We start from the raw sequence: 12,272 nt of genomic DNA, 5'->3' as shown, positions 1-12,272 counted from the left end.
GTATGAGTTGTTCTTCTTGGCAGCAAATAATTCGAAGTCTTTTAAACCTCCTTCACTGAGGAGAGACTGAATTTAGCGTTATGCAAACAGAAATGAGAAGTCCACATTAAACACTTTCTCCAGGCGCTGGAACACTCAAAGCTGAGTAATTATGACTCCCCGTGGTTTCACAGGTTAAGAGAAACTAAAGAACAACTTTGAAGTTACTTGTTGATGTCACAGATTTAAGTGTTTTATGTACTTGCCATACCAAGTTCCTAAAATAAACTGTCTCAGAGAAGTTGCATGGGGAATAGCGGCTATCCAGCCAAGGATCTTGTTTTCTGCAGTGTTTACAGGCAGTGTAAGAACAGAACAAAGAGTGGTTATGTCCCCTTCATACTGCCCCTGCCCCCAGTAATTAGTCCCACGTGAACCTCCTGAACTAGAGGCTTCATACCAGATATTCACATTCAATAGGTATGGATTGATTTCTGAGCCTACCCAAATCAAACGTGACCTGTGGTTTATAGTGCTGTTGCCAAGAACTCTATTAATATCACATACTTCTAGTAGTTTAACTTCAGAAATACAGGAAAAACATTTCAAAATTGTTAAACTTACTGGCAAGGAAGAGAATTCTAATCAGCACCCTTTTCTTCAGGTCAGTTTATCTTGAATATTAACTAGTAGGCATATCAATGAGCAGAAGACAGAAGTATCTAAAGTAAATTGTCTGTCTCCAAGCCCTGCAGTGTCAGCATTCAAATGAATCCTGAAATCTCTAAAAATACAACTCTTATCACTTTCTGTTAGGTACGGTAAATTATTTCTATAATTTTTACAATTAAACAAACAGGAAAAATCCCCCAGGTAAGTTGAAGCCGTAAAATCACCACTACTTGAAGAGTGGAAGCCTTTGTTTCCATTCTCTCATGTCTTTGCAGTTAACAGGCAGTCTTTACTTTTTGCTGGATACGTATTTCTGCAAAGTGAATAAAGACTTAGTAATCAATTTAATTAAACTCAGTAACAAGCTTTTTCTTTTCCAGGTGTTAAAAGCACTTAATGATTCAGATTCAGTTCACAAAAAATTATGAGGTGTTCATTTAAAATCTTAATCCAAGAAGTTTCTCAGGTACAGCAAAGACAATCAAAGGCAAGCCTACACAGGCAGGGGCAGGCAGGGCCGAGTTCTTTTGCCTGTTTTGTTCCCAGCTGGCCAGACACAAACCAGCTCCAGCCCGAAACACACAATCGTTTTCATGTGATGTGCCCAAGTCAATAGGCCTTATTTAGATACAACACTGCAATAATACTTCCATATAGCCACAAGGTCAGAGCAGGCTCCTGTCAGATGTCTCAGTGGGCAGGCAGCTGAGCTCTGCCTACCACACAGGCTGGTTTGAAAGCTCTAATCAATTGATGTGGGTTGCTTTCCCTGTAGTGAGAGACAATTCTCACAACAAATCCCTTGCTTTTGAGATTGTAAATATGCACCTTAATACACTAGACTTGAATACATTAATATCTAGTTATAAAGAAATCTGAGTTCAGCCCTGACGAAGCTCCTCTGAAATCCAGTGGGACTGTTCTCTTGAGCAATGTCCAGTGTCCAATGGTAAGATTCCTATAACCAGCCCCCTGGCAATACTTTATTATTTAAATTAAATTGCTTGTACTGCAGCACTGAAATTTCATGGGATTCTGTATGCAAATACTAACAAGTATATCAGCACTTCTCTAAACACTGCTTCCTGAAGTACTTAAAGCAAGTCTACTGCTAGAGATGTTTTACATACCAAGTTGTGCACTGAGTTCACAGCACATTCAAATACACTTACAAAAGCAAAGCCTAATTTTACAAAGGCTCTAAAATGATGTGTTCAATTGTTGACATGAATGAGCACATCCAGAAGCTAGCAGCCTGTGTGTCTACATCTTATTCCCTTGGTTACCTGCTCAGAGAGCAAAAAGCAAAGTCAGAACGTAATTCTGGAGTATCATTTTAAAGGTAACAGGAAATTTTGCTCTCAGGACACTACTTTACAGCACCAGAAGCAGACCACTTACAAAACACTCTATCTCATCCCATTCTGTCTTACCATACAAGTATCTCAAATACAGAACAACGATGCACAGTGTGTTAAGTATGCCAAAACCACGCAGGTAATTCAAAGATTGCCTCCCCTTGCATCTACTTTTTTTTTGTTCCCTTTTGCTTTTGACTACTGATATTAATAAGATACATAAATATGCTTATTTCACCATGTCAGGGTTAGACTTAGTTAATTTGTTTTTAAATTAGTCACACATTTGAGTTGACAGACAAGCATTTTAACAGAAACAGCATTTGTTTTTAACAACAGAAGTACAAATTCAATGAAGAGTAACAAGAACGACATTTCAGAATTCAGAGCTCTCAAGTAAGAGTTTAAGAGAATACAAGCTTGGAACTGTGATAGAGGAAACTTCCACTAAGTGTACAAGTCCAATTTCCAATTAATGTAAACTGAAAGTGCCAAATTATAATCTAAACCAAAAACATCCCTCACTCTCTCCCCTCCCTGCCTCCAGTAATTTAACAGTATCCAGCCCAACTTCTTTTGAAGTTGGTCGAGTAAACAAAGAGACAACTGACACTAAGATAATTTCAAAAAGATAGAAAATAGGATTAGAGATGGAGTATAATGCAGTTTTGCCACAAAAATGGATGTACTTATAAAGTGCCTTGAGAGACATATAGGTAAGGAAAGCAACTCTGACAATGCAGGTGTATCCCCTACCCAAACATTATGGTTTCGTGAAATAACCTTCTGACTACACGAGAAGCACATACTACTAGAAAAAAAATTAAATTAAAAAGCAAATAAAATGCAGTATTTCTGGAAAGACAGACAGCTAGCTATGAAGCTTTCTAAAGAAACCTCCGTTTACATACATACAGCAATGAGCTTTGTGTCCAGAGCATCTCAAAATTTAAACAAATGAGAAGACTACACTAGTACAGTTGCAGATGTCTGTAGTCTGGAATGGATCGTACCAGTGCAGATTTACATCTTCCCAGAGCAGACGTGAAACAAACTGGAGCAGTCCGAGACTTACACATGCTAAGCATTCTACAGTAACAGCTCAGGAAAAGAAAAAAGAAGGAAAAAAAGAGAAAAGTTGAATCACACCTTAATTAAAATAGTTTTTCTGGTACAAAAATCTTCATGTAGGTTAAGGTCTGTACAGAAGGATACAGCTGCATAAATGCAAAGCCTCGTGGTTTAAAAACGACAGGGGAAAGCCGAAGAGAAAAACGGAACTGAGTTTGTAGGAGAGAGAAACAAGAAGAAAACAGGCAAACAAAACCAAATGTAAACTATGGAGAAAATGCTTGTGAAAGAAAAGATAAATGAGGACAAACGAAAAAAAAAAAAAAAGGCAGTGAATTAGAATCATATCAGACTGGGACCTAATTAATGTTGAACTGTATTTCCCTTTGCTACCGATCTATTTACATCTGAACTATCAATAGCTGTATCTCTAGCCATAATAAACCATAAATTAAGTATCTTCCCTTAGTTTTTGAATTGCCTCCAAAAAGAGTTAAAAACATTTTAGAAGCAAAAGATTATAAACTGGGGAACTCAGAAAAGATTTGCAGCTATCAATGAAGATAAAAACCAGATACAGACCTTTGCAAAACAGGAAAAAGTATTTTGCAAAAGGATATGGTCAAAGACTAGAGGCAGCTGGAGGCTAAAACTCAGGTAATGAATGCTGAAATACATAAGAAGAGTATTTCCTCTTCTATAATTTGGGTGGAGGGTAGTGAAGAGAGGTATAATATTCCCACTTCAAAGCTCCCCTGAATTTTTATGAAGAGTAGACCTTCCAACCTACAGCTACCACTAACCAGCTGCTTTACTAGAAATCTTATCACTTTTTGCTACCCCTTAAAATTCAAGTAAATAATCCAATTCAGAAAACAATCACAAATGGAGAGCAAACATTTTGAAGAATTCCAGAAAGGGCTGTGATGAAGAGGGACTCAGGGAACTGAAGGCTGAATGCTATACAGTTAATACAGACTTTTCCACTGAAATATTATACCCATGCTCACAACAACAGATGAGCATTCCTGAACTACTTTGCTAGCAGAAAGTATGCACTTTATTGGCCTTATCATTGATAAGACATTGCTCAGGCCTTTCTAGTGCTCTAAACATGAAAATATTAAGTGAAAACACAACTGAAGCCCTAAGCAACACTGGAGGCATTATGATACACATTTACTTGTTATCTGAGCTGTCTTTAAGGTATCTGTCAAAGTCTCTCAAGCTGCCAGAGACAGATGACCACAAGAATGCCCTGCTCTCCCGTTACCCCCCAAGGTTTTTCCTACAACAGTGCAGCCAGCACCATCAACTCTACTTTGTTCTGCAATGCTACAGCAAGTGTGGACTGTTCTTCTTACTCACCATGGGGGATAGATGTGGATGACATCCTGTGGTCTGCTCTTCAGGTGAGCTGCTGTCTCTCTTGTAAAGAGGACTTTGAGTATTGGTTCCTCTGCATTGATGACAGCATCCTCGGCTGAAAGCATGGCAGGAGTCTGTTCCAGCTGCTGGCAGATGGCAACTTGTATTGTGCACTCCTCAATTATTTCTAAGATCTTCACAATTAAAACACCGGATTTATCTGAAAATGAAAATGAAAAATAAAAATGCAAAGTCTGGATGAGGAGAAAGAAGTTCTGGCACTCTACAGGTATATGCATTCCTCTGTGCTTTGCATATCTGTCTGACCATGAAAAATCCACGTATGAATAGAATACACAGCCTTATCAAAAGACCTATGTTAAGCTTTTCCAGTAGCTTTTATTTTCTTTATAGATACTATTAGCTGTAAAGAAAAAATCCACCTGCACTTCTTCCGAATACCAATGAAATCACAAACTCCCTACAAGAAGCCCTCTCCCACCACACATGAACTTTTAAATCTTGCAACTCATTGACTTTGTTCAGTCTTTTTTATTAGACACTGCAAAAAATCTATTTATTTAAAAACAGAATAATCAAACACTGTGTTAAAAGTGAAGTTGTGATTGCCCTCCTTGACACCTCTCAAAGCAGCAGCTGTCAGGAACCAAATTAGAAGAGCACAAAGCACCTAGAAGCTGATGATTCACATTGAAGGATGAAAGAAGGAGTAAGATGCACTGCCTAAAAATAGTTATTGCAAAACTGTTCATCCATTTTATCAGTAGGCAGTCAGGGTACAGAAGGCTCTCTTGTTTCAAAGCAGCATGAACACAGATACAAGCATCCCCACAGATCGATTCTAAGCACTTTTGTCTCTGCTGAACAAGAAATAACTTTGCACTGAAATGAAATTACTCCTAGGTCCCTTTGCAGTCTGCACAAGGCAACAGCTACTCAGACAGACCTCAGTCTGGGCTGTAGGATTATGTAAGATTTATTCACATTCTCACCTAGCCTTACTCAGATCTGCACTCCCATCACTGAGAGGAGAATAGTTGTTACCCTGCCGAATGCTACAAGCATTTAGTGGGGCAAGACAGGGTCTCAGAGGACAAGGGCAGCAGAGCCCCACTTGTACCCTTTTTGATTTACAAGTTGCATTGGGAAAAACACAACATCCCAAGAAAAACAGCTGATATAAATTATTGTCTTCCCACAGCAAAGAAGAAACAGGGGAGGAACAGTGAACGTGATACTGGAACTTAACAGCAGAGCTGTACTAGTTATTTGTTTGTTTATTTTAAGGCTCATTTCACAACTGTGAATGTTTTTCCTTTGGAAAATAAATAAAAATATTTTAGTTTGAGTTTATGAGAAACTTAAAAAAAATTAATCCAACCCTCAAGGAACCCAAACCAAAGAAACTGGGCCCTAAAACCTTTCAAATTTATTCAATAAAGTTGAATTCTACAAAAATGAAATAAAAAAATCTGTCTCTGTCTTTATTAAATTTCATACTGAAACTGAAATAAAGCAATTGGGAAATATAAAACTAAATTGTTCTCAAAACCACTTTCATGCGAACCAATTTTTCATCACATGCAACATGCTTCTGCAAAGCATTCTGCTTCCCTCGAACCGGTATTTTCCAGCAGTTTAAAGGGTTCCACCAGACAGTCTAATACAAGATGTACATAAGCCATTTCTGTCCAAGCCATTACAGCTTGACCTCCTTTTCCAGATCTGAGAAGTAGGAATAGGAGAATCGACCCTTTCTGCCAAGTCCTTTGAAAGTGACTGACGAAGAGAGATGGTTGTCACTACTACTGCTCCTCACTGCTGTCACCTTCTCACAGAAAGCTGTAACATCACAGTGCCACTCCAGATACTCACTACACTGTGTTAATGTTTGCTTATGTGAAAATTCTGACAAGGGTGAGCACTGACTAGTTTTCTATGCCCGAAGGGAAGGGCTTAGAATATTCACACTTGAATTCTGTTTTGCCTGACTAGCTGCAGTTGTGGTCCTCTGTCAACCCCAAGTCATCTGGCACGCATAAACAAATTTTCCTAACCACAAAAATTCTCATCCTTTAAAGTAACTAAGCATTTACCTCTTCCCTCTAGACATACTGCACAATTTGCATTTGCATCCACTTTAAAAACCAAGACACAAAAAAATCAGTTTCAATTCTCAAACGTACCAGCAGCTTATTAAAAAAAAAAAGTATTAAGACAGCTTGTGAGAGAGACTGCTCATCACTTCTGAACTACACATTTCTTACGTGCAGAATTTGATGACAATTCTTACTGGTCAGCAGCTTATATGTTACTCAGCTGAGACAGCAGGTTGAAGAGAATGAATGACAGCCTAATAACATTTTTCTTTTAAATACCTCTGACTGTAAAACAGTTAAAAATACTAGGTAAATCAAGAACTGTATCTGTATGAAAGTTTAAAAAAGACATTGGAATAAAAAATATCCTACCAAGAAACCACAGTCTCTTGCAAGCCTAAAGTTGGTGGAGACATTGGGAGCTGATACTAAATGAAGCACAGTGCTTCTGCACTAAAAGCATCTCAATTTCGACAACTAGCCAAGTCTCACACTTGGCACACATGCAACATTCTACAGAACCACAGTCTATTTGTTTATTTAGATGCACAGAGATAGTTTAGTTTAATTACTCTGAAATTATTATTACTGCTGATGATAGTGTTCTCTTGAACGACATGGAAAAGCACTTTGGATTGCTGGCACATGATGAAACACCAAAGTTCAGAATGTAGCTTCGGTTTTAATACATTTGGCTCTTGTATTATTATGTCAATCAAAAATAAATCAAACATATGTGGCTGCACACTGAAGGGCAAATTTGTGGGTGAGGAGATGGGCTGGATCACTGCAAATTCTATGGTTTCCAGAGTTTACTTGTCTGTTCATCCATGTGAAAAGCTCACTTTAAGGTTTTGCAATGTTCTCCTTCACCCTCGGATAACTTGCTTAAGTTCCCACTTAATTGCTGAAGTGAATTTCATTCACTTACTTTCATTTCCAAAGCAGAATTACAGCCCAAGAAATTCAAACAAACAGATGTGCATGTTTCATGGCAATACCTAGTCATCTTAAATAAGGAAGAATATCTTACAGTTGTATGCATTTTAAAAGGTGCAGTCTATAACTGTGCTGCAATTGTGCACATTCCTACACTGCAAACTTCTTCATTTCCCATTCTGCTGCCCAGTACACTCACAGATTTCCTTCTTCAGGGTTAGTTTTTAGCAAAATCAGTGAGCTAATTCAGCTAACTGCAAAGCCACTTCCATTTACTTACTTGAAGGTAAGCTTTTTTCTTTCACTGAACGACAAGTACACATGCTGTCACAGAAAGTGAGCATACAGTTGCCTGGATGTGTTTAGACATCTTCCATGAAGCAGCAATCAGCAATTTGAGGACTGCTTAACAAAGCTCTTATAGAATCACAGAATATCTGGGGTTGAAAGGGACCCATAAGGATCCTCAAGTCCAACTCCCTGCTCCTCACAGGATCACCTAACACTAAATCATACAACAAACCCTCCTTGAAATGACAGGCTTGGTGCTGTGGGGAGCCTGTTCTAGTGATCAACCATGTTTTCAGTGAAGAACTTTCTCCAAATATTCAGTCTGGTTCCAGATGCCTCTGCAACAGTGAAACACTCAAGGGAGATAAAGACGGAAACCCAGACCAGCCTGATCAGTGTGAGACACAGGTGCATTTCTCAGCAAAGCCCTGGGTGCTCTGAGCTCGGGTGACAGAGGGCTGCTGCAGCTCACTGCTCTTGGAGCACAGCCTAACAGGGACAGCTGCCCCTTCCAGCATCTCTGTAGGCTTCACAGAGTCAGCTGGAAAGTCAGAGAAAACATCCACTGACACAGGATCAAGGATCATTTGAAATAGCTGGCCTCATGAGTATAAACAGAGGGTTTATTCATCCCAGGGGCATGGAGTGTAATTCAATTCCTGATACACAAGGCTTAAGGTGCCACAAAGAAAGTCAGACAGGCACCAATAAATCTGGCTTAATATGAATTTTGCAGAGGTATTTGAGATGTACATGTGTCCTCTAAAGAACACCATCTGAAAGGAGGGATCAGCCACCAAGGCCTGTAATGCTCCCTCACTCCTCACAGAATTTTCCATAAGAAGAGAAACCTTCACAAAGACATGCAGTAACATACCGGCTACTAGTGAATCAAAATATAGGTCATGGAAAGAGCAATGTACAAGAAAAATCAGGTACCAGTTAGGAGCTAGGTTAGTCACATCACCCTTTGCAGAATACCACTGCAATAAATGCCACCCACTGAAGGGCAACAGACAGAAATCATTGCTAGATGGACCATGATCAAACAAATTAGTTCCTTCAGAATTCACAAATGGTCCAGAATGAGTGAAACCCACAGGAGAGACTAGTGGAAGGAATGAGCCGTTTAAGCAGGGAAGTATCTTTCGTGAAGCCTTGCTATGACTGGGAAAAAACCTCCCTCACCTCCCAGACAAGAAACAAGAAGCTCTGACAAAGAAATCCTGATCCAAACTTAGGCAAATGGAACATCAGCTTCTCACTGCTGCTGTTAGCAGAACCTTTGGAATCACATGGAAAGGTGTTTTTGACAACAGTAGTAATGGAGCAAACCTGGCAATGACCTTGGGCATAATTTCCAGAAAAGCCTGATGTTCCATAATTGTGTGATCAAAATAAGTCTATGTTGTATGCGTGGGTTCAGAAAAACAACCAGTAACTTTTTGCTAGGAGGAAAACTTCTATTTAGAACTGCTAAGAACACAGACAATAATTCTGGTTTAGAAAATCCCACAGTCAGACATCTGCAGGAGGTAATTGGGAGAATACCTTGGGAAAATACCATCAAGTATTCGCCCTGTTATAATTTTTTCTAGGCATTTTGATAGCTCTTGTCACTGCCAGAAACAGGATCCTAAGCTAGAGGCACTTTGGTTTTACCACCTAACAGATCTGCTCTGACATATATAGTTAATTATTTAATTCCAGGTGTCCTCTGGGATGTTGGTCTCTCACTCCAATTTGCAACCCAGACATGAAACAGCTCAATTAAACCACTAGGATAATTCCAGTGCCTGGGAGAAGAACAAACAAATTTCACACTGAATGCATCAGTTTCCTTGGGTACTTATTTTCATTTTGTTTATTACTTTAGTACACAGGGTGATGCTGCCCTTCAGTCATATACCATGTCATATACCATGACATCAAAATGTGTTTTGACGCAGTATTTTGCAGATGTTCTGCATTTACTCTGAATTCTATGAGGGTTAAAAAGAAACAAAAAGAAGAGAAAAATAAAGGGTGGTGAAAAAGGAAAAAAATAAGGTTCCCATTCCTTTGGAGATCACAGACCCTGAGGTCTTGAGCCTTTTGAGGACTTCAGCATGACTCTACAGTCTCTGGCAGACTGAATGCCCTTAATCTTCAGACCTAACATAGTGGCTTCACAGCAGACACATATATTTAAGCCACATCAACACTGAATGTCCATGGTCACAGATGATGCACTGGCCATGCCAAGGGCAGCCCAAGAAGAAAGCCAGCCTGCTCTGACTCTCAACAACCAACAAGCAGTTTGGAGACGAGAAAAAGAAAAAAACATCGAGGAGCACAATTTAAAAAAACAAATGTTCAGACATTCTGGCTTCAGTGCCTGAAATACAACTCTAAAGTTTGTTTTAATAACTCTGTAACTACCAATAAGGAAGACAAATGAGGAGGAAAATATAGAAATTATGATCTCTTGGGAACCGCATATTTTATGTTTCTCTAGTGACACAGCGACAGGAAGCTGAACACACTGCGAGGAGAGGATCTATGGCTCTTGATGTATAGAAATGCATCAAATGTCGGTATCAGGAAGAGCACATGCAGTTTCACCTCACTCCAGTAAATTTTGCTAAAATGCTACTCTTCAAGTGTTCCAGAAGAGCACCTGTAGGCTTAAATGGAAAGTTCTCACAGCAAACAAACTCTTTAGAGTCAGTCAACAGAACTCCAGCAACAGAGCAATCCCTGTGAGACCTACAGAGTGAAGTATTTCAGGACAGCAAACTGAATTCTGCATGGGTTGAACATTTTAGCTGGGATAGCCATTACGCCTCCACACAGATCACACCAGCAGAAGCAACAGTAATACCACCACATCAACAAGATCAAAACAAAGCCAGGTTTAGTCTATGACAGCAGGTACTCCTGAATTTTTCAATTTTCCATTCTTCTTGAAAATGTAAAAATCTTGCAATGTTGTGAGAATGCATCTTACCCACAGGGCAGAAGGATGTGATGTGCCCATCTGAATGTAACTGAATGTAGCAAGCATATGACACAAGGCAGAGATAAGTTCATAAAGGCCACAGTATGCAGAAAACAGTGAACTACAATACAGACCACATCTCAGAAACACACAGAAGAAAACTGGAGCTTAGGAAAATGCTAAGCAGTGAATGGCTCTGCTCCACCGAGCATTCCAGAAAAAAACTCAACTCATATGCAAGCACGAAGAAGAACAGAGTGGAAATTATTACTGTGAAAATGAAAAGCCTATAGTAATAAGGAACATACACACACCTACAAGTATACATGTGAACTACCATGAAAAGCAAGACTGACAAGGTAAAACTCCTCAGCCACAAGACTGACCTCACAAGTCACATGGATAAGAGAGCAAGCAAGCACAACAAGAGGTAAAAGGAAGATTATTTCACCAACTTCCTTTTAAATCAATTAAAAAATTACACTCATGCAAGTAGAACTTTCTGAATAAAACCATGACAAATTCTTAAGAAAATGCAAGGGAGGAAGATGAGCTTGCTTGAAGCCACATTAATATTTGAAAAACTGTTAATAAATATATGTTTTATGCAAAAACAATGAGGACAACCTGTATTCGTTCTTACCAGCTAAACAGTCACAATTCTTAATCTTAATGATATTTGAATGATATGGGAAAAGGACAGATGCTTTTAAGAAAAACAAGTTACAATTACTTTTGCTCAAAATACTATCAAACAAATTGTACACATGAACTGCAGTTTAGAAGCAAACTTGTACTGTACCTGACATATCTATTTGATATTTCTAAAAAACATGCTTGAGAAGTTAATTTATACTTTCTCTTAACTGGGAAATTCTTTAGAAATATACACTATGCAAAATACAAGTATTACACTCAAGTCAAATTTCTACTAATCCTAGCTTAAAAGCTTTCATAAAATAAAATTTTCCACTTAAAGTACAAAAAATTGTGGGCAATTAAGGTTGGAAATAGTATTCACTGCCCAAAGAATGAAAGTCAATTTCTGTCTTTGGTTCAGATGAATAGGTCAGATACACATTATGGAATTATAAAGGAAACAAAGAAAATTCCACTTTATGCCTTGTTTAATAAAGCAAACTAGCAACACTCTTCCAAAATTGTCTCGCTCAGTTATTTTTTCAAAGGCATTATTTCATCCCAACATCATTTAACTTCTAATTGTCAAATGTGGTTCCAAAACTGCAGTTAGTAGACACCCTCCTGGGACATCACATACTATCTGAAGTGGAAGAATAGCCAACCACTTTATGGTTCAAGCCACAGAGTTTTACTCTCATTCTCAAGCGTAAAAAGTATAAAATGTCAAATTACAGGCATAAATCAAAATAAAAACATTCTTTTGCTTGGCATCCCATTTTTGTTCTTCTTCCTCCCTCATGTATAAATTGCAGGTGCAGGCATAATCAACTCAGCAAGCAGGTAGATACCAAG

The 12,272-nt window shown here is 38.6% G+C and overlaps 1 protein-coding gene across 2 annotated transcripts in view; it reads right to left on the bottom strand.

Annotated features, from left to right (window-relative positions):
- The window catches only part of SPIDR (scaffold protein involved in DNA repair), a 196,690-nt gene that overhangs the window by 116,244 nt on the left and 68,174 nt on the right, over positions 1-12,272 (bottom strand). For both annotated transcript variants that reach the window (XM_085052802.1, XM_085052804.1), the window contains exon 8: positions 4,449-4,668. In XM_085052802.1, coding sequence (XP_084908928.1) covers positions 4,449-4,668 — 220 coding nt within the window. The remainder of the gene's footprint in view (positions 1-4,448; positions 4,669-12,272) is intronic.

The sequence above is a fragment of the Lichenostomus cassidix genome, chromosome 2 (genome assembly GCF_008360975.1).
Source record: "Lichenostomus cassidix isolate B80296 chromosome 2, HeHo_3.0, whole genome shotgun sequence".
Taxonomy (NCBI): Eukaryota; Metazoa; Chordata; class Aves; order Passeriformes; family Meliphagidae; genus Lichenostomus; species Lichenostomus cassidix.
This window is presented reverse-complemented; position numbering and strand designations above follow the sequence as displayed.